The sequence below is a fragment of the Sus scrofa genome, chromosome 3 (genome assembly GCF_054392235.1).
Source record: "Sus scrofa isolate SSC_HxYL_T2T_F1_AM1 chromosome 3, Sscrofa_HxYL_maternal_Yorkshire_Landrace_v2.0, whole genome shotgun sequence".
Classification (NCBI taxonomy): domain Eukaryota; kingdom Metazoa; phylum Chordata; class Mammalia; order Artiodactyla; family Suidae; genus Sus; species Sus scrofa.
Genome location: NC_139385.1, coordinates 82,363,015 through 82,386,881, shown reverse-complemented (window position 1 = coordinate 82,386,881; position 23,867 = coordinate 82,363,015). Strand labels below are relative to the sequence as shown.

The 23,867-nt window shown below is 34.8% G+C and overlaps 1 protein-coding gene across 3 annotated transcripts in view; it reads right to left on the bottom strand.

The window, feature by feature from the left end:
- EXOC6B (exocyst complex component 6B) overlaps positions 1 to 23,867 on the bottom strand; it is a 607,614-nt gene that overhangs the window by 330,719 nt on the left and 253,028 nt on the right. For all 3 annotated transcript variants that reach the window (XR_014841692.1, XM_085018912.1, XM_085018911.1), the window contains exon 8: positions 10,109 to 10,177. Coding sequence is in view for 2 of the 3 variants with exons in the window: in XM_085018912.1 (XP_084875038.1) it covers positions 10,109 to 10,177 (69 nt within the window). In the remaining variant the exon portion in view is untranslated. The remainder of the gene's footprint in view (positions 1 to 10,108; positions 10,178 to 23,867) is intronic.

Genomic DNA, 23,867 nt, shown 5'->3' with positions numbered 1-23,867 from the left:
TGAATCTTTCTAAGGAGAAGAATAAAGAGGACAAAACTATCACTTTAGGTGCAAGGGCTAACATTCTTAACAGAAAAACAGGTCGTCAGCTTGCCATATATAATGACTGCCCAGGGAATAAAGATTTATGACACAGAAATAAGGTCACTTTGAAATGTGCTTTTAAATTTAGATTTGGGCAAGGCTTCCAAATCTAAGAAAAAGACAAGGTGGTAAGGAGTCTTTAGGAGGAGGCTTAAAAAGGGGGATACTCAAATAGAATTGGGGTAAGCTATTCAGGGGCATAGGTCTGTAGTCAGTACCTGAAACCTAACTCAATCTGTAGTTCCCTTGAGATGAGGAATTCTTTCTAAGTCTATGGATAAGATCCAGGAGTTATGATCAGGGAAGACTCTGAAATTCTAAGCAAAATATCAGATGCATGTATTTATGTGCATTTTATCTGGGGAAAGGATTCACAGCTTTCATCAAATTCTCAGAGGTCTCTTGGCAAAGAAAGTTGAAAGAAATACTGCAATTGCTAGAGCCTTTATAATAATGAATTCATTGTACACTGACGTCCTTCTTATATCTTAGGCTATTTAAGAGTGTCCTTTAGTAACTAAAGAAGAATCAGATAAAACTATGGTTCTTATGATTTATGTAATATTGAGGGGTCAATGCCTACTTAAAAAAAAGCCCATACATTGCTTCAATTGCTATCCCTAGTCCCAAGATGTCAGAAATCTTTAAAGTGAATTTTTTATGAAAGCATAACACACATGCAGAAAAGTTTTCAAAGGTGGGCATTTATGAACATTTTTAAATCTGGAAATCTTTTATTATTTTTTAATGATTTTTGTTTTTTCCTTTATAGTTGGTTTACAGTGTTCTGTCAATTTCTACTGTACAGCAAAGTGACCCAGTCATATATATTTTTTTTTCTCATGTTATTCTTCATCATGTTCCATGACAAGTGACTGGATATAGTTCCCTGTGCTATAAATTGTTAATAAGCAGATCACTGGTGACCAATATACCACAAAAAGATCATAAATGAGGCCCACAAACTGGGAGTATAGTTATATTTACAGATTTGCTCCTCAGATCTCTTAGTGGTACCCAAGATCCTTGTTATGGGGCATGTATATCCTTTCAGCGATAGAAAGCTGAGTGAGCAGCAAATTTGGAGAAGAGTCAGAAAGATGTTACAGTATACAGAGAAGCTTAAAGTACATATAAATCTTTGTCCAAACTGAGCTGAGTTCAAGGCTTGAAGCCCATAAACATGGCAGACACCAGTGTGTTGATAGAGTTTTCAAAAAATCTTCAAGACAGATTGGTTTCTGTTTCATTAGACAGATAGCCCGTCCATCTTTTTAACTATGACTACACTACGTAAAAGAATCTCAGATATTATTACTCATCATTTCCCTCCCAGTAAAATTTTTAGTTTATGTTATTTTCTCCCATTTTAAAAATATTATCTTTAATGACTGTAAAATGTTTTATATACTGTCCCTTACTTGCCCATTTCTAAACTGCACATGAAGATTAAACAGTATAAGTTGTTTAAAACAACTCTATAAAATACACCTACCTTTGCCCTGTACACTTCCATTTGCATTACTACATCAAGGACCAAGTCTCAATTAACCACTATCTGACCCTTGTTCACTTTCTTCCCTCCCCTCCTCCTGCCTAAGTTTGCCCTTCCTGCCAAAGTTCAGCACTTCCTAGAAAAGTCTCACAGCCTGTTTGATATTGTACTTCACTTTAGTCACCAAAGGAAGAATTTACAGGTGCTTGGCCCCATCTATAAGACCATGACCGAAATCTGACCTCCTGTTACAATACGTGAACTCCTGCCCTACTGATAAGGCTGGCAGATATAAGTAGGATTTTTCAAATAATCCTTTGGGAATTTATAAGCAGCACAGCCATAAAAGGGGGGTGAATGGAAGGTCGGTTTCACTAAAAATAATAAATATTGCCATGTTTATTCAAAGTGTGCCTTGTTATCCTCCAGGCCAAAAGTTCAGATAAACACTATTGTAAATGACAAATATTAGAACTTTTTGTTACTTCTGTTATGAACCTTCCGTTGGACACCAATAGAACTGTTTCCCCTTGTATAAGTCCCAGCCCTGATATTGTATAACACTGACTGAGACTAGAACACTGGATTAATTTTCAGGCCAAAAGGAGGGTAGTTATGTTTCAAAATAAAAAGCAAACATTTCGTTAATATTATATACAACTAATATTAAGTGCTAAGTGCTAGGACTAAAAAAAAATATATATATATATGATAAAATATATATATATATATATATATAATAAAACATGGTACCTGCCCTAAAAAAGACTTGTAGTCTATTGAAGGAAAAGAATATATACTTAGCATACAATGATATAATATAGCAACCACTAATACAAATATATACTGAGTCCTATCATAATGCAAAGAAGAGAGTGCACTGACCTCAACTTAAAACATCAGGAAAATCTTCTGGAGGAAACACATAGGAAATAAATATGAATCAGGAAAATAAAGAGAAATGGAAATACTAATTCAGGCAGAAGGACTAGCATGAGGAAAGGATGAGCTACATGAAATAGCATGGTGCATTCAAAGAACTAAAAGCATTTCAGTATCACTGAGGCAAGGTGATTAAGTAGCAGGAAACACAGCAGACAGGACATGGAAAACCTGCTGTACTTCTGTAAGCTATATATTCTATATTGCTCTATTTTACTCCACAGATGACCAATTAGAGAATTTTAAGCAGACGATATACATCATATTTGTAGGACAGATCACTAATAATACGCTGAGAAGTGACTGAGGGGTTTGTGATAAAAGGTAAGGAGAACAGTTAGGAGACTGCTTTCAATAATCCTGATGAGAATCTGAGCTGGGGCAATCATTTTAGGATAGGGAAGGATGAAGTAAAATTACATTTAGGAGTAACATTTGCAAGATCTGGACATCTAGATATGAGATTGAGAAAAAAAGGAAGGGATTATGAGTTTTAAGTAGTAAACTATCAACAAAGTCAAAAGATGCTGCAAGGTCCAGCAAGGTCCAGATTCAGGGTAGCGGTATGAACAAAAGATAAATATACCGGGTTAATGAGAGAATGAAGAGTGAAGAAGTAGAAGTTTAGAAATGGAAAGGAATGAGAGAGGTTTATTTTCTCCTCAGTCCTCATTTCTCCATTCCTGAATCTTTTCTTAAAGCCTAATGTTAATATTATATCTTTTCTTAAAGCCTAATGTTAATATCAGGAAATAAGAAAATATTACAAATATTTATATTGTTTCAAATATCTTTGTCATTATTATTAGGAGGAGTTATCATTCATCACACAATAATATAAATAGTGATTTGAGAAGGGGAAAACAAATACAGAAAAGTGACAAATTACAGCCCCCAAGAAGCTATGAAAAGAGTCAACCCTAGAAGTTAAAAATGCTCTGGGCTTTGCTTTAGCAAATGAGATATTTGAGTTGTTGTAAAAGTCCCTATAGGTCTACAGCAGCAATGTCTAAAAAGTAAATATGTATTCCCAAAAACATAGAGCTGACCAAGAGCCAGATGAGAACCCACCACTCCCGTAGGGAAAACCTACACATGCACCTGTAGGAGACCCAGAAATGTGTCAGGAATCACTGTCTCCCTGGGTAGATCCATCTCTGCAATCGCCATGGCTGTCAGCTCTGAATCTACACCATGAAACCACGCCCTCACCTGAACTTTAAATCCCTTCCCCTGCCATTGTTTCTTTTGGGATTTATTAACTTTATTTTTTCTTTCACTTTATTTAAAGCATCCTATATTTCATGTTTTAAGTTTAAAAAAAATAGAGAGAGAGCTGAATTCTCACCACTCTAGTCGAGAATTGTACCTATTTAATCTCATTTGAAACATTATGAACTGAGAAAGAGGCCTGTTTCTGCAATAAAAATGCCTTAAAACTTATGAACACTAAATATCTCAATGTTACAGGATACCACTGTGTACAGTTTATTCTGAAACTGGAAGTTTAAGGTCCTTCTGTTTTGTTCTTACAGAATTAAGACTACATAGTCTCTGTGAATGTGTGAATTTTAATAATTGATCAACTTTGCATGTTGATGGCAGAGACTAGAACCTCTACCAATATGTTTACACTTTGTCATATACTTTGAAAAATACCAATAATGTAACTAATAGCCAGTATCAGACACACGTAATTTTTGCCAAATTAACCACCATTTATTAAATGTCAACTCTGTGCAGGGACTGAGCTAGGGACCCTCAAACAGTATCTATAACTGCACTAAGCAGTCATTATTATCACATTTTATATATAAGAAAGCTAAGGTTTAGGTGACTTTCTTAATACCACTAGTGTGCAAACAAATTACTTCAGTACTCTTATGAATTGCTATTAGAGTGATCTTGAGGAAAATTTGTTACGTTTTCTGTATCACTGAATCTTAATGAAACTTAAAATACTAGCATACACACAGTGATGAAATATAGTACTGTCATATTATAATCATTCAAAGGTTATAACATCTCTCCAGGTAGATTATAGATTTTGTAAAAGCATAAATCCTTGACAAATTTATCTATCTTTGCTTCTCCAAGTCCATTCATGCAGAAGAGAAAATCAATGTGTTTACTTACTAAGTAAATGAACAATAAAATTTGAGTTAGCATATGTTCAAACAAACATACAACTCAACCAACCACGGATCAAAAATATTTAAAAAAAAAAATTCCAGAAAGTTCCAAAAAGCAAAAATTGAATTTGTCATACTCTCCAACTATTTACATGGCGTTTACATTGTATTGGGTATTTTAAGTAATCTAGAGATGATTTAAAGTATATGATAGGGTATGTGGAGGTTATATGCAGTCTATGCCACTTTATATAGCACTCGAGAATTTTGGTATCAGAGGAGATTCCTAGAACTAATCCCACATGGATACTAAGAGATAACTGTACTATGTTCTTTAGGTACCACTTATTTAGTTATTCATTCAACGAATATTTATTAACTACACCAGGAACTGTGGTTGGCAGTGAGGATATAACGTTAAATGAAACAAACTACCCATTTTCATGGACTTAACACTATTTGAGGGGAAAGAGTCACTTGATTTTGCAATTATAAGGACTACAATAAACTTTGAAACCTGATATGAGCAAATATGGTTCTTTAACCAGATTTAAAGAGACAATAAAATCATGGAGCATGGAAGCAAGATGATAAGGAGAAAGGAGGAAGTGTGCAGCAAAGGAAAAATGCATATTACTGCATGTATGATTTCTACTCAACTTTCAATAAAAAGATAACTCCTATCTTATATAAGTCATTTCATAAGTAGGAAAAAGGGAAGGATATTCAACAATTTATGAGATTAAAATAATACTGACTTAAAAACCACATAAGGATAATATAAGGAAAGAAAATTATAGGCCTGTTGCTTATGACCTTACATAAAAATACAAAAAAGGATTAAAATTTTAAAATAAACTAAAAGGAGTTAAATTCCACAAAGTATTTCTTAAAAAAGCTGTAATACATCATCATCATCAAGTTGGATTTATCTACAGAATGCAAGAACTGTTTAATATTAGAAATATCTATCAATGAAATTTATTACCTTCCTGAATTAAAGGATAAAAAGCATAGGATTTTATCAATATATCTGGAAAAATTTTTCAATAAAATTCAATACACATTTATGTTTAAAACTTCTCACAAGTCTAGGAATAAATAGACAAAGAATATTCACCAATATCCTACTGAAAACATCAGTTAATGGAGAAACTTTAGATATATTCCCTTTGAGATTAGAAATCAGAGAAGGATATTCACTATCACCTTTCTGAATGACAAAGTAATGATGATCCTGGTCAATACAATAAAACAGTAAAACGAAGAAAGACAAATTGTTAGGAAGAAAAGAAACAAAGTCACTATCTACAGACATTATGATCAACTACATAGAAAACCTATGGTAAAACAAAAAACAAACTGTAAAAACTAACACAAGAGTTGAGCAGATTGCCAGATGTAGATTAACTTACAAAACTCAATAGCATTTATCAATATCAGCAATAATATTAGAAAATAAAGTAGAAAAGAGCAAGAAAAACTGTATGTTGATATTAGCAAAGACTGCCCAAGACTATTAACATAGGGGAAAAAAGCTCAGTTAAATAATTTTAAAGTAGATCTTATTCAGAGTTCCTACTATGGCTCAGTGGGTTAAGGATACAACCAATTATCTCTGAGGTGGCTCAGGATCAATCTCCAGCCCAGCGCAGTGGGTTAAGGATTCTGCACAGGTCACAGCTGTGGCTCAGATTTCATCCCTGGCCTGGGAATTTCCACATGCTGCAGGTAAAGCTGAAAAGGAGTGAGAGGGAGTAGATCTTATTCTTCCAAAATTGAGATGACCTAGCATTATACAGTGGTCACTTCTTCCCCAAATTTACCTATAAATTCAACAGATTCAAATAAAAATTCTAGAAGGATTTTGTATGTAAATTCAAACTGATTCTAAAATATAAACAAAAAATTAAGGTCTATAAAATAAAGGCAATTTAAAGAGAGCAAACAAGAGGGTGCTTCTTTTACCATGTAGTAGATATATTACAAAATCAAATATAACAAACTATAGAGGCTAATAAACAGATTCGTATAAATATGAATATTTAGTGTATGCCAGAGGTACTACCAGGAATTACTGGGTGATGTATAGATTATGTAGTAGATAGAATTAGTAAAACTGAATCCATCATATAGAAAAAAATTAAGTTGGATTCCTTCTTCATACTATACACAATGGTGAAAATAAGATGGGTCAAAATACACTGTTGGTGGGAATGTAAACTGGTACAACCACTATGGAAAACAGTATGGAGGGACCTCAGAAAACTAAATATAGAACTATCACATGACCCATCAGTCCCATTCTTGGGCATGTATCTAGACAAAACTTTCCTTGAAAAAGATACATGCACCTGTATGTTCACTGCAGTACTATTCACAATAGCCAAGACATGGAAACAACTTAAATAGCCATTGACAGATGAATGGATTAAGCAGATGTGGTATCTATACACAATGGAACACTACTCAGCCATAAAAAAGAACAAAATAATGCCATTTGCAGCAACATGAATGGAACTAGAGACCCTCATACAAAGTGAAGTCAGTCAGAAAGAGAAAGACAAATACCATATGACATCACTTATATCTGGAATCTAATATACAGCACAAATGAACCTTCCCACAGAAAAGAAACTCATGGACTTGGAGAACAGACTTGTGGTTGCCAAGGGGGAAGGGGAGGGAGTAAGATGGACTGGGAGCTTGGGGTTAATAGATGCAAACTACTGCATTTGGAGTAGATAAGCAATGAGATCCTGCTGTATAGCACAGGGTATTATATCTAGTCACTTATCATGGAACATGATGGAGGATAATGTGAGAAAAAGAATGTATATATATATGTGTGTGACTGGGTCACTTTGCTGTACAATAGAAATTGACGGGAGTTCCCGTTGTGGCGCAGTGGTTAACAAATCCGACTAGGAACCATGAGGTTGCGGGTTCAGTCCCTGCCCTTGCTCAGTGGGTTAGCGATCCGGCGTTGCCGTGAGCTGTGGTGTAGGTTGCAGATGCGGCTCGGATCCCGCGTTGCTGTGGCTCTGGCGTAGGCCAGTGGCTACAGCTCCGATTCAACCCCTAGCCTGGGAACCTCCATATGCCGCGGGAGCGGCCCAAGAAATAGCAACAACAACAACAACAGTAACAAAAAAAAAAAAAAAAAGACCAAAAAAAAAAAAAAAAAAGAAAGAAATTGACAGAACACTGTAAACCAACTATAGTGGAAAAAATAAAAATCATTATAAAAATAAAAATTTTAAAAATCAAAATGTGAATGGTAAAATGTAAAAGGTAATGTGAGAGGAATGCTCTAGGACACTGGAAGAGAGAAGGATTTTTTTTACAAATGTGAATCAAAATGCACAGACTGTATATAAGGTTATATCGGCTTGATTATATTAAAATCAAGAGATTTCTGTTTCATGAAAGAAAACATAGATATAGTTTAAAGTCCAGTGGCAAAGTGGAAAAAAGATATTTGCAATATCTCAAACTGTCAATATCAACAACATAGAAAAGAATTTCTGAAATTTCTCTTTCTAGCAAACAGAAAAGACAAAAACAAGAAATCCAATAAAAAATTAAGCAAAAGTTAAAAGAAGCAGTTCAGAAAAGAAAAATCTTAAATGATTAGTAAGTCTATAAAGAGAAGCACAATGTTACTAGTACAAAGAGAAATGCAAATTAAAACAATATCAATATCCATCAGGTTAGCAGAAACTAGAAAACAGTGAAATTAAATATTATATCTATATACTTTATGACCCAAGAATTCCATACCTAGGTATACAAACCACAGAAACTTATATACAAGTCCATAAGAGGAAACTATTTGTTACAGCTGAATGTCATTAGCAATTTAAGTGTTGATCACTAAAGTAATAGATAATTAAAATGCACTACATACAAACCAACAAATATCATGCAGAACTGCGAGGCAATGAGTTAGATATATAGACTGTAATGAGAATAAATATTAAAAATAGTACCAAAGAAGATATAAGTAATAGAGCTAGGTCCATAAGAACATACCATTAGAACAAGTTAAAAACATATACATACACAGTCACTATATATTTTTCAAGGACACAAACATAACCAATCACTACGTATTAAACATATTAGAGTTAGTGTACTTGGGGATAAGAGACAAGTGGGCTTACGGAAAAAAATAAAATAAAATAAAATAGGGGACTGTGTATGAAATGATGAACAGTATTTCACAAACTAATATAATTTATTTAATTTTCTGTACATGAGATTGAAAATAAAGTGTCTACTTAGAGGCTTTCAAACAACTTTATATCTTGCTTCATTTTATATAATAAGAATGATAAATAGAAGGAATACAGAATGAGACAAGAGAGAGAAGGGAAGAGGGAAGAAGAAGAGAAATGGGAGGGGGAAAGAAAAGAGAGGAGAAGAAGCTACCAGGTCTTTGCTCAAACTACTGGAGATCACCAAAAATACTTCAGGCCATAAAGTCCACCCAAAGTGTCTGGAGTAATGACCAACTGACACTATGTTAACATATGAGGAAAGAAAATGGATAACACACTGGATAATAAAATATACTCAAACATACTCAAAACAACTCAGGTTGACGTTTCACTGAATTTTGCTATAAAATATATTAATAATGGACTTCTCTCATCAATTTGTCCTTGATAATAGTTTAACTTCATAGTTTAATTTTTTGATTGACTTTGTATGTATCCATATCTGCAAGTAGGTATACTACCAAGAAGAAGATAGGGCCATTCTTGGAGGTCCCGTCATGGCTCAGCAGAACTGAACCTGACTCATATCAATAAGGATGCAGGTTCGATACCTGGCCTCATTCAGTGGGTTAAGGATCCGGCGTTGCTGTGAGCTGTGGTATAGGTCACAGACATGGCTCAGATCCTGCATTGCTGTGACTGTGGTGTAGGTCAGTAGCTACAGCTCTGATTCAGCCCCTAGCCTGGGACCTTCCATATGCTACAGGGTGCCCTAAAAAAAAAAAGACAGGGCCATTCTTAAAACTACCATTAATACCCATAATATTTCTCCCCAGAGAGGTTCCTCTTTCCATATGTATGTTCCAAAAGAATAACTGCCATCAAGAATGAAACACTGAACAGTCTTTACAAATATTATTTTAATATTTAAAGAAGGCTATTTTAAAATAAATAACTACATTATTAAATTAAGAATAGAAATCTGAATTTGTGTGTCACTATAAACCAAATAATTTATTGAGGACTGATGTTACTAGCTATAGCATATCACATGGCAATCATAAATAAAATATTAAAGAAGAAGAGAAAGGAACTTTTTATAATTGATACTCCTTAAATAATGGTTTCTCATTCCTAACTCTTGGTAATAAAAAGAAAAGCTATCAAAAATTAGAAAGCAGAGTTCTGAATTCAATAAACAACTTATTAGGCAGAGACAAATAAAGACTCACCAGGACAGAATATATGTGCAGACACCGATAAACAGGAGAAAAATCAACCAAATCTTGGGCCCCAGGTACCTGAAAAACAATCAAGATTGTCACAAAATATTCAAACAAGGCTACTAAAAGCAACTTCACTCAATTTTAACACTCAGGCATTAAAAAAAAAAAAAAGCCAGTTCTAGCTTTTAAGAGAAAAACAAAAAACAAACTATTCTTCCAGAAACCTAGTTTTGGCATTTTAGTCATGGAATTAATAAGCTATGTCCCAAAGTTGGGACACAGAACAAAAGAATAGATAGTAGAGAACAGTAATGGGTATCACTGGTTCTGCATCTACTTTTAGAGACACATTTTGGGTCCTAAGCCTCTGAAGGAAAAGAAGGTGAGAATGCGATTTGGGTGATCTGACTTTGTCTTCTTAGATACATGATACTCTACATAAAAAACTAAGTTTCAGGGGTCAAAAACAAAACTTGCCACTTGAATGGCCTGCCAGGTAACTTCTGAAGGGCATACAAATCAGTGACTACTTAAGTCAGCATGCAATTAAAAATATGCTAGGAAGAGAGAGGATATAACATTTTAAAAAAATAAGATAATGAATGGAAAAGTCAAACCTAGAGTAATGTCAACAAATTATAATACATGAACAATGCGTACAGATTAAACCTATACACCAAAAAAGAAAGTAAAACAAAAACCATCCGTTAAGAAGTGCAGTATAGTCACAGTGCTAAAACTGATTCATTAAATTCATGGCAATGTATAATTCACAATTCACTTTGACTTCAATTTCCTTATCTGAAAAAAGAAACTATTAGTTGACCTATAGGAACTGAACAAGAATAAAAGGAAAAAGTTAAAGCAAATATGACATGAAACAAAAAAGACAAAATTACATAAAGAAATAATCAAAATAAAGACCTAGTTGAAATTTTTCTGTAACAATGGTAACTGTATGATTCATCAGCCTGTAAGCCACAAGCACATCTAAATTAGGTTGGGCTGATCCATGAGTACAGGGTCAGTTTCCTTTATTTCCTAAAGCAAGCCTCATATCTTTTGGGTCACAGATTCTTCATCAAGATGCTTTCCCGAATGAAATCTATTTATTCTGCAATTCAACAGTACAAAACCTACTTTATTTTTCCTCCAAAAGCATCACATCTCTCTATATATCAGTTCAAATTTATTGACCATTCTATGCATCTATTTTGCATGCAAGAGAGCAGAGATTAAATTTTCTATGTTTGGGAACCTCATAGTGGTACACACTCTGTAATCACTCAAAACAAATTTTTTTGTGAATCCAAAGATTCAAGATCCTACACCATGGCCAAAGAATACTTTTACTTAAAAAAATTTTTTTTTAGGTTAGCATTGACAACTTACTGAAAAAAAACATTTTATGGGCAGATGGACAGCAAGTAAAGAAAAAGTAAGATTAAAAAGCACCTAAAAGGGAGTTCCCACTGTGGCTCAGTGGGTAAAGATTCTGGTAGTATCCAGGAGGATGCGGGTTCAATCCCTGGCCTTGCTCAGTTGGTTAAGGATCCGGCATTGCCATGTGCTGTGATGCAGGTCACAGATGCCACTCAGATCCGGTGTTGCTGTGGCTGTGATGTAAGCCAGCAGCTGCAGCTCCAATTCAACCCCTAGCCTGGGAACCTCTGTATGCCACAGGAATAGCCCTAAAGGAGGTAAAAAAATAAAAAGCATGTGAAAATTCTACCTTTAAAGTACAAATAGATACTTATTTTCATCGAAAGAGCCACAGATGGTCATTTCAGGTATTCTTATTTGAAGTGACCATAGCATTAAATTATCTTTACAGTCTCTCCTCTGATTTTGAAGTGGAGATTTGAAGAAAATTTACTTTATTTTTCCAGAAAACCAGAGCCTTCCAGTGAAAAGGACAGCTAAGTGAAATATGATCTCATAAGAAGAAACATAGAAGAATTCCATGAAATTATATTTACAATAGTATTTAAATTATCTAAAAATTACAGGTGCACACAAAAAAAAGCCAAGAAAGAAATGCACAAAAAATTTTTAATCTGTGTAAGAAATGAAACCTTTTTATTTAGAATGAATGATTATAAAGTTATTTATTAGAAATATACACTTACAAGAAGTTTAAGAAAAATTTACCTAATTTTGAATAACATATTTATTCACAACTGTTTACATGTTCTTTGTGAAATTTATTTCTTATGTTTTGCTTTGAACTCAGAGTCCTATTTTCACTCAAAAGGAACTTGCTTCTAGCCATTCCAAGGACAGAGCCTTGGCCTTTTCACATGTCAGATCCATTCTTACAGAATGAACATACATGTTGGGGGACAGTTTCCACAGAAATATGTGACAGATAAATAATGGGGCACTTTACTAATGGGTAAGAAGATTGGTTTATGTGGGCCAACCACAAAATAGATATAATTAAAGAGGAGACAAAGGCCTTTCCTGTCATCTCCAACAAATATTTACGACCAACCCTATTCTCCATGAGGCTCCCTTAACACCATCATATTCAGCTTTAAGCTGCTTAAAAGTGCCCTGACCTGGAAGTACTGGCTTTGCTATTTCTCGGCCTCTGAAATCATAATCCAGTGAAGTCCTCCTAAGCAGTGAAGTCCTTTCTGCTTTGAAATCGGTACCCAGCAATCTAGACAAGAAGGAGCCGAAGGGGGCTTCAGTTCACAAACTTTATTTCCACCCCCAGCCTACTGTTTAGAAATCATTTTTCCTCCATGCTCCCTTCTGTGAGGAACAGTAGGAACACTGCGAGGAACCCAGAAGAGCGCTGTGAGGGGAAAGGCATGTAAAGCATGCACTGACTCATGTTGCTTTGAGCTAGATGTGTTTTCTCTGCTTCCACTAATGAAAAAGAATTACTTACATCTACAGAAAGGTGAAAGGAGGCGAGCAACATACACTGTACGTGAAGGAATGCTTCACGATTGGAAGGATAAGAAATGAACTTCCAAAAATCTAAATAAATAGGAGTGAGGAAGAGTACGAGAACAAAAGGGAATGTTTCCTGACTCACATAATAAATAGGTCTGCTTTAAGGTCCACATTTTGCTTCTCATTTAAAATGCTAAATCTCTGTCAGCGCTGTCTTCCTTCTTCTCCACTGCCCTCCCTCCCCTCAAGCTGCAAAGAATGATTCAGGCAGGTTTAGGTTTCAGCTGGGGCAGCGGGAGGGGTCCAAGGACACTTTCCTAAGCTAACAATGACTGCCTCTAATGGTTTCTGTCTCCTAACAAAAGCCATGACTCCATCTTTATCAGCTTCATCTAATTTTTCCTTTCCAAAGTAAATAACACAGCCCTTGCATTTTACACATGTCCAAGTTTGACAAATCATTATCGACCGAAACTATAACTGATAAGAGATAACTTTGTGGTGGGACATTGTCATTTCCTCTCATAAGGGCTTTCTTTCTGAGATACAGAAACATGATTAAAATAGTTAAACATTTCCTCTGCAGGGCAGTCAGGAACTCAAGACATTAAGATACTGGAGTCTGTATTTTTCTAGTTCAAACAGATCTATCCTCCTACCAACAGTAGCCACAAACAATATACTTATCATTACCCTGCTTTTTTAACTTGTTATTTTCCTTAAGCCACATGAAATAATTTCATCACCAAGGACAGCAGCTGCCTAATTCTCTATATAGTTTCTGCATAGAGTGACTTCTGATGCTTCAAACCTCTTTATATTCAGGGAGGAGCAAATAGTAGGTAAAATTTTAGATTATGTAAACAAGAAATCTATGCCTCAGAGCACTTTATAGTAGTCTATAAATTAAGGGAACTTGGACATATTTTAAAATAACAGATAATAATAAGCTCTTAAAAGAATTTATGGGGGACTGAACTGCCATAAACTATCATGGAGGTAACAACTACATTCAACAATGATACATTCACATACTCACTAGACATCATATACCAGTAGATACCATACATATGGCTAACCTGTCTGTTTCAATCTTATATTCCTATGATAAATATTAACAACTTCAGTCAAAGTAATACTTCCTAATTACTGCCTATAAACTACTTGTCATTAAATATCATTATATCCACCAATACACCAGCTATCACATGATGCCACTGTACAGATGGCAAAAAGAGTCTGTAGACAGAGGAAGAAAAGTAAATTCATAAAGAGGATTAATGAACAGTACCCTGAAAATATAGTCTTATGAACCTCTGCATACCATATAGAGGAGATATAAAGATTCAGAGGAGAACCGTGATCGGAAAAATCATACTCCTTATGATTTTGATCTTTTTTCCACTCAGATTTGCGTGATGTCATTTACGACAGGATAAAGTTGGTAAACATTATACATGCATGAACTATGACAACTAATCAAGTTTTTAATCATAAAAAAATTCAGAGGCGAAATGGAAATATTAATATAGGACAAGAAGAAAAGAAACATGAATATTACTGGTCATGAAAATTCTTATAAAACATTAGCATCTGATTTTTATGATGTTTTTCTTCTTTTCTAATACAGCTTGGGTCAAGTCAAAAAAAAATCTCTGAAAATGGGAAGGTTAGTGGCTAAGTTCTCATAAACGATAAGGAAAATAGTTTTATTTTGAAAAGCTATTTTGATTTTAAAGTAAATGACATTCAAGTTCTAACAGATATATTCATCTAATATTTTTAATAATACATATTTCCCCCCACCTCAAAAAAGAAAAAAAAAAGGAGCTAGAAGTTAGTAGTTCTTTCCACTATCTTTAAAGGCTCACTAGTGAAGGGAAGAGAGTGCCTGCAGGTAAGAATCTGACAAATCTACCTGCTTCATTACTAGGTAAGCGTATCATTAGAAAAGAGGAACAGAGTACAAGAAAAGATCGCTTGTCTCCCTCCACTCGAGAAGAGTAACAAGTGTAACTAAGAGAGATTTGCCTAGGCTGCTGATAAAGATAGCACATGAAAACAGAAATGCATTAGTGAGCTTGAGTGTTCACACAGGCGTCCCAGGAGATATACACACACACACACACACTCAGGCACACACACTATTTATTTTTCCCTTAAGAACGCTTTCAAAGTAGGTGGATCATCCAAAAAGAGTATGATGGAAGTTTGCAAGGAATTTAGATATGTTTCTCAATAATTATTTGAGTCATTCTCCATCTTGAAAATACTCCTGATTACCACTTAACACAAAACAGTGTTTTGGTTTCTTGGTATTGGTAAATAAATGTAGGGTCTGGGTGCCTATTACTGAGCAACTATTAGTTGGATTTCAAGTCATTAAAATGTACCAGACATTTTTCTCAAGGGAGAAAACAACAAATGATTAGCTAAAAGGGCACTGCCTTTGAATTCCCAGAGGATAATTTTGATTGTCCACATAATATTTGGAAACCAGGAAATATCTGGCAAACATTTTTCATATTGTGCTTTTCTGAACTACTTGGCTTCCAAACTTCAGAGAAAAGAAGGATAGACATCATTTGGACCTAAGCTTTAATACAGCTGGACTAAACACAGGCACACCAACAAACCAGAAAGCCTAAGATTCTAACTGACAAGAATTAGCAAAAAGTATAAAAAAAGTTTAAGCATTTGAAAATGTATAAGAATACCCTGAGCAGAGCCCTAACCTAAGAAGAACAGAATTTTTCTACTGAGTTTCTCACAGATTACTAAGATTCTTCCTGAGAAATCCCTAAGTAGATTACCACTTAATTTATTCAAGTATTTGCACTAAATGGAAAGAAATCAGGGTGTGGGGGGGATCAGCATTTTTGTTAACTGAGGCACCACAAAAAACCTCTGGCAAAAATCAAGATAATCCCTCAAGAATTCTCTGCTTGAAGCTAAACATTTAGGTAATACAAATTCAACTGGTCTTTATTTAACATTGGTCTAATATACGCTAAGAAATTCTAAACTATTAGGGCAAAAAAGAAAATTTAGCACTTTACATGGTGTTAAATATGAAAGTTCTAAGAGAAGGAAAAATTTAGGTGACCAAAAAGTAGGTAGAAAAAAAAACCTTATTATAGGTAAAGAACGAATATAACTAATATATAAGGAAATCCTAAAAACTGAAAGGAAAAAAAAATCATTTTAAAAATGGTCAATAAACATGAGAAGTTTACTGGGAAAAAAATATACAAAAAGCCTTCAAATTTATCAGACTACATTTCACCTATTTATCACTATGTATGGTAACATATATTCCTATTACAGAATGCAAATTAAAACTATACAGAGATAACATTTCTCATCTATGCAATGGCAAAAATTCAAAAACTTAACGAGATGCTCTCTTAAAGAAGTTGTAAGAAAATAGGATCCTCATACATTACTTGTAGCAGGGAGGTATAGAAAATGGTACAACCTCTATGGAGCAAAACTATACATGCCCTTTGAATCAAAAAGCTCCACTTTCTTTCAAATGACTCAACTATAGCTGGGGGTGGGGGGATGGGGAATAAAATTGACTCTTTCAAAATCAACTTTTTGAGAGAAAAAGCTCCAAATTTAAAAAGTGGAATATTTAAGTAAAGGGTATATGGATGTTTATTTTACCACTCTGGTAAGTTTTCTAAGGATTTAAAATGCTTTATAAAAAAGTTTTCAAAGGGCAGCAGTGGGTGGCACAGTTTGTTAAGGATCTGGCATTGTCTCTGCAGTGGCTTGGGTTCCTACTATGACAGAGGTTTGATTCCTTGGCCAGGAACTTCCATATGCCATGTGTGTGGCCAAAATGATAAAGTTTTTAAAAAGAGGGTATTACTCTAGAGGTGTGGGTTGTGGGAAGGGCAAGATGGGTGAAGGAGGTCAAAAGGTACAGATTTCCAGTTATAAAATAAGTGTAAGGGTCATGTAATGTACAATATGGCAATTATACTTAATAATATTATGTTACATATTTGAAAGTTATTAAGAGGGTAGATCTTAAAATTTCTCATCACAGGAACAAAACTGCAACTATGTATGGCAATGGATGTTAACTTAGACTTAACAGCAATCATTTTGCAATACACAGAAACACCAAATCATTACACTATATACCTGAAACTAATATAATGTTATATGCCAATTATACCACAATTAAAGATTCTTATAAATAAGTAAAAAGATGATGTTACAGAAGAGGTGAGATTGAGTTAGTCCTCAAGGAAAGGTAGAATTTGGTATTTTAGAAAAGAAGCAGGGGAAAAGGAGTACTTTCCCTAGTTGGGGTTTTTAGCAACTTAGTACAGAGTGAAGAGGGTGGTTGAATGAGCAATGAGTATATAAAGGAGAAATTTGAGAATACCTGAAAAGGAAGGTAGGCTTTTATAATTAGGGCAAATAATTTCATAATAAGAACTATATATTACCAGAAAATGAAAAAAAAATTAAAAGATCTTAAATCAATGACCTTAAAAATTTAAGATCTTGGGACTTCGCATCGTGGCACAGTGGTTAACGAATCCGACTAGGAACCATGAGGTTGCGGGTTCGGTCCCTGCCCTTGCTCAGTGGGTTAACGATCCGGTGTTGCTGTGAGCTGTGGTGTAGGTTGCAGATGTGGCTCAGACCAGTGTTGCTGTGGCTCTGGCGTAGGCTGGTGGCTACAGCTCCGATTCGACCCCTAGCCTGGGAACGTCCATATGCCACGAGAGCAGCCCAAGAAATACCAAAAAGACAAAAAAAAAAAAAAAGAAAGAAAGAAAAAGACAAAAAATAAAAATAAAAATAAAAAATAAAAAAAAGAGTTCAGAAAAGCTGAAGTAACATATAAACAAAGGATAAATCATAAGCTCTTTCTTCAAGCTATTTCTTATTCAATACTGCTTTATTTCAGCCAATTTTGTTTACAGTAAATGGTATTCAACACTCTATACATCATCAAAAACCATACCAACTTATATTCTACCTTTAATTCCCCAAAAAAGCACTAGTTAGAATGCCATGATAAACACTTATATAAAGGCAGCACTGTATGTGCCAAGCACTGTAACAAGAGCATTATATACATTACTTTGGTCAATCTTCACAACAATCCTACCCTCCTCTATAGGTATTATTATCTGTTTTCTCACAACTAATATATCACCTTAAATGGTTCTTTGATAGTTGATCTTTGACTATTTCAAAAATAATATTCTTAATGAATCTAATATATACTGAATAAAAAATTTTCACCTTTTTTGAAAATATTTTTTAAGTTCTGTCTAGACATTTAGAGAAAAGCAATAACATCTGCATATACTACATTATGATACAGAGATTAAAAACAAGAGTTCCAACATGATAACCAGGCCAGGCAAGTGCACCATATCCCACCCTCCCCACACAGCAGCTGAGGTCCCACCAGAGCTGAAGGGCATGCTCAACTCACATGAAGGACAACTGTTGAGCACCAGACTCCAGTGGCCAGAGAAGACACTGCTTCCTGGCTCCTTGGATCACATCCTATACAAGAACATGCCTTCAAAACTGAGGAAGATACCTGCTTCATCTAATACATACAGACAAGCACAAAGACTCAGATAAAATGAGGAGACAGAGGAACATGTCCAAAACCAAAAAAAATAAGACAAATGTCCAGAAAAAGACTTTAATGAAACAGATATAAGCAACCTACCTGGTCAAGAGTTTAGAGTAATGGCCATACAGGTATATACCAAATTCAGGAAAGCAATGAATGAACACAGTGATATCCTCAACAAAAAGAGAAAATACAAGAAACGAACAAATAGCTGTTTTAACACAACTGAAAAATGCAATCAAGGGGTTCAACAGCAGATTGGATGAAGCAGAAGAATGATCAATGTGCTTGAAGAAAAAGCAATAGAAATAAGCCAGAAAAAAAGCAGCAAAGCGAAAAAATAATTTTACAAAGTGAGTACACATTAAGATAGCTCTGAGACAACATCAAGTGGAACAACATTCATATTACAGAGGTCCCAGGAGGCAAAGAGAAGAGAAAGGGTCAGAAAAAAATATTTGCAAAAATAATCACTGAAAAACTTATCTAAGCTAGGAAAGAAAACAAGATATCCAGGTCCAGGAAGCCCAGATAATTCCAAGATGAAATCAAAGACAACCACACCAAAACACATTATACTTAAAATGATAAAAGTAAGGACTATGAGAGAATCTTAAAAGCAATAAGAGAAAAACACCTTATTGCTTACCAAAAAAAAAAAAAAATCTCATAAAGCTATCAGTAGATTTCTTGGGAGGAAATTTTGCAGAAGAGAAATAAATAGCATGACATAATCAAAAAGCTCAAAGGAAAAAAATTCCAACCAATACTTCTTTACCTGGCAAGGTTATCATTCAGAATTAAAGGAGAGGTAAGGTTTTCCAAAAGAGCAAAAACTAAAAGGGTTTATCACTCCTAAACCAGCCTTAAAAGAAACATAAGAGAGACTTGTCTAAGCTTTAAAAAAAAAAAAAAAAGGCACTGGAGGTCCTGTCATGGTGCAGCAGAAACAAATCTGACTAGGAACCATGAGGTTGTGGGTTCGATTCCTAACTTCACTCATTGAGCTAAGGATCCAGCATTGCCATGAGCTGTGGTGTAGGTCGCAGATGTGGCTAGGATCTGGTGTTGCTATGGCTCTGATAGGCCGGCAGCTGTAGCTCCAATTAGACCCCTAGCCTGGGAACCTCCATGTGCCACGGGTGCAGCCCTAAAAAGACAAAAGAAAAAAAAAAAAAAAAACTAAAAATAGAAAAATAAAGTATATACCAGCACAGTGTGTCAAAACACATTTTAAAAAGGCACTAATTAATAAAGAGAAAACATATGAAAGTAAAAGTCACACAGGAAAAAGGTAAACAGATCAATCACTTATACTGCTACCATGAAGCTTAAAAGACAAAAGAAGTAAAATTTGCTAAAAATACAATAATTTCTTAAGGGAACATAAAATAAAAAGATGTAAAATGTGACATCAAAAACATAAAATGTAGTGGGGGAGAGTAAAAAATGTGGAATTGTGAAATGTACTCAAATTTAAATTGCTATCAACTTAAAATAGATTGTTATATACATAAGATGATATATATGAACCTCAAAATAATCACAAATAAAAAGCTTATAATAATACACAAAAGAAAATGAGAAAGGAATCTAAACACAGCACTAAAGAAAATCATCAAACCACAAGGAAAGAAAAAAAAAAAAACAGAGAGAAACTATAAAAATAGCCAAAAAACAAGTAACAGAATGCCAATAAATACATATCTATCAATGACAACTTTAAATGTAAATGGACTAAAGTCTCCAATCAAAGATAGAGGGGCAGAATAGATTTCAAAAAAAAAAAAAAAAAAAAAGACCCATCTACTGCCTACAAAAGACTCACTTCATAAGTAAAGATACACAGAGATTGAAGGTAAAGTGGTGGGGAAAGACATTTCATGCAAGTGGAATTGAAAAGAAAGCTAGTACAGCTATAGTAATATAAGACAAAATGGGCTTGAAAACAAGAGACTGTAATAAAAGACAAAGAGAGACACTGCATAACAATAAAGGGATCAATCCAGCAAAAGATATATAACATTTAAAATATGTAGCCACCCAACACAAGTAGACCAAACACCCAACACAAGTAGACCAAAATATATAAAGCATATATTAACAAACTTAGAAAATTAACAGTGATAAAATAAAAGTAGGAGACTTTGACACCTAACCTACAGCAATGGATACATAAACTAGATAAAATAAATAATAGGTTTATACAAAACACTTCAACCAAAAGCAGCAGAATACACATTTTTCTCAATTTCAAACTGAACATTCTCCAGGATAAATCACATGTTGGGCCAAAAAAAAAAAGTCTCAATATATTTAAGAAGACCGAAATATCTATCAAGCAGATTTTCTGGCCAAAATGCTGTGAAAATAGAAATCAACTGCAAGAAGAAAACTGAAACCACACAAACATGCAAACATGGAAATTAAACCACATGTTACTTAACAACCAGTAGATGATGGAAGAAGTCAAAAAGAAATCAAATACCTAGAGATAAGTGAAAAAAGAAATATTATGTACTAAAATCTGTAACATGCAGCAAATGTAGTTCTAGGAAGGAAGTTTATAGCAACATAGGACTACCTCAAGAAATAAGAGAAATCTAACTTCACACTTTAAGGACCTAGAAAAAATACAAACAAAGCCCAAAGTTAGTAAGAGGAAGAAAATAATAAAATTAGCCCAGAAATACATGAAAGGGACTAAAAAGCCAATAGAAACTATCAGAGACTAAGAGCTGGCTTTTTAACAAAGTAAACAAAATTGACAAACCTTTAGACTAAGCAAGAAAAAAAGCAAGTGGGCTAAAATAAATGCACTCAGAAATGAGAGCTATCACTGATACCACAAAAATACAAACAATGATAAGAAAATACTATGAACAATAATATGCCAATATTAATCAAAAAAGACTTAAAACTTATCCTTCTCAAACTTTTATCAAAAAGTGAACAGGGGGAAACACTCCCAAAAATATTTTATGAGGCCAGCATTATCCTGATACCAAAGCCAAACAAGGACAACACTAAAAGAAAAAGTGCAGGGCAATATTCCTGATGGACACATATATAAAAATCCTCAACAACATTTTAGCAAACTGAATTCAACAATACAATGAAAGAATTATACAACACAATCAAGTGCGATTAAATTCAGGGAACAAGGATGGTTCAGCATCCAAAAATCAATCAATATAATATACAATGTCAATAAAACAAAAAATAGGAGTTCCTGTCATGGTGCAGTGGTTAATGAATCTGACTAGAAACATGAGGTTGTGGGTTTGATCCCTGGCCTTGCTCAGTGGGTTAAGGATCCAGCATTGCCATGAGCTGTGGTGTAGCTCGCAGACGTGGCTTGGATCTCGCATTGCTGTGGCTGTGGCATAGGCCGGCGGCTATAGCTCTGATTCGACCCCTAGCCTGGGAACCTCCATATGCTGCGGGAGCAGCCCAAGAAATGGCAAAAAGACAAAAATATATAAATAAAATGAAGAATAAAAACCATATGATCATCCCAATTTATGTAGAAAAAAACATTTAACAAAATCCAAGATTTTTTCATAATAAAAGCTCTCAATAAAGCAGGTACACACAGAATGTACTCCAACATAGTAAAGGCCACATGTGACATGCCCTCAGCTAGTACCATAGTCAAAAGTAAAAGCTGTAAGCTGTTCTTCTAAGATCAGAAATAAGGTAAGGATGCCCATTCTCACTACTTTTATTTAACAAAGTATTCAAAGCCCTAACCATAGCAATTAGGCAAGGGCAAAAAAAAAAAGTCATTCAAACTGGAAAGGAACAAGTAAAACTGTCACTGTTTGAGGATGACATGATATTATACATAGAAACCCCTATATAATGTACGAAAAAAAAAAAAAAAAGAAACCCTGTTAGACTAAACAATGAAGTCAGCAAAGTTGCAAGATACAAAATCAATATGTAGAAATCTATGGCATAGCACAACAGGACCAGTGGCATCTCTACAGTGCCAGGATGCAGATTTGATCCCAAGCCAGAAAAAGTGGGTTAAAGGATGAGGTGCTAACATAGCTATGGTACAGTCTGCAGTTGTGGCTCAGATCAGATCATATCCCTGGCCCAAGAACTCCATATGCCATGGAGCAGCCAAAAAAGAAAAAAACAAAATGTGTGGCATTTCTTATACAATAATATTGAAAAAGAAATTAGGAAACAATCCAAATTACAATTGCATCAAAAATTTTATTTTTAGTTTTCTGAGAAACTTTCATACTGTTTTCCATACTGGTTGTACTAATTTACAATCCCACCAACAGTGTAGGAGGATTGCCTTTTCTCTACACTCTCTCTAGCATTTGTTACTTGAGTATTTATTAATGATGGCCAATCTAACTGGTGTGAGTTGGTACTTCACTGTAGTTTTGAGTTGCATTTCTCTAATAAATAGTGTTATTGAGCATATTTTCATGTGCCTACTGGCCATCCATATGTCTTCTTTGGAGAAATGTCTTTTTAGGTCTTCTGCCTGTTTTTCTTCTCTTTTTTTTTTTTGAGAGCCAAACCTGTGGCATGTGGAGGTTCCCAGGCTAGGGGTCAAATCGGAGCTGTTGCCGCTGGCATATGCCAAAGCCACAGCAACACCAGATCCGAGCTGTGTCTGCAACCTACACCACAGTTCACGGCAATACCAGATTCTTAACCCACTGAATGAGGCCAGGGATCAAACCCGCAATCTCATGGTTCCTAGTCGGATTTATTTCAGCTGCGCCACGACGGGATTGTGTTGTTTTGTTTTTGTTGTTGACGTGTATGGGTTGTTTATATATTTTGGAGATTAAGCTCTAGTTGGTTGCATAGTTTGTAATTATTTTATTCCATAGGTTGTCTCTTCTTTTTTAATGATTTCCTGTGCTGTGCAAATGCTTGTGAGTTTGATTAGGTCCCATTTGTTTATTTTTATTTCTGTTGCCTTGGGAGGCTATGGGTCAATTTGGAGCAGCAGCTGCCAGCCTATACCACAGCCATAGCAATGCCAGATCCAAACCAAGTCTGAGACCTACACCACAGCTCACGGCAACACTAGATCCTTAACCCAATGAGTGAGGCCAGGAATCGAACCCGCATTCTCATGGATTCTACTCAGGTTAATTACTGCTGAGCCATGATGGGAACTCCACAAACTGATTTCTTAATATTAATTTGTATCCTGCTACTTTGCTGAATTTGTAGATCAGGTTGTGTGTTTTTGTGTAG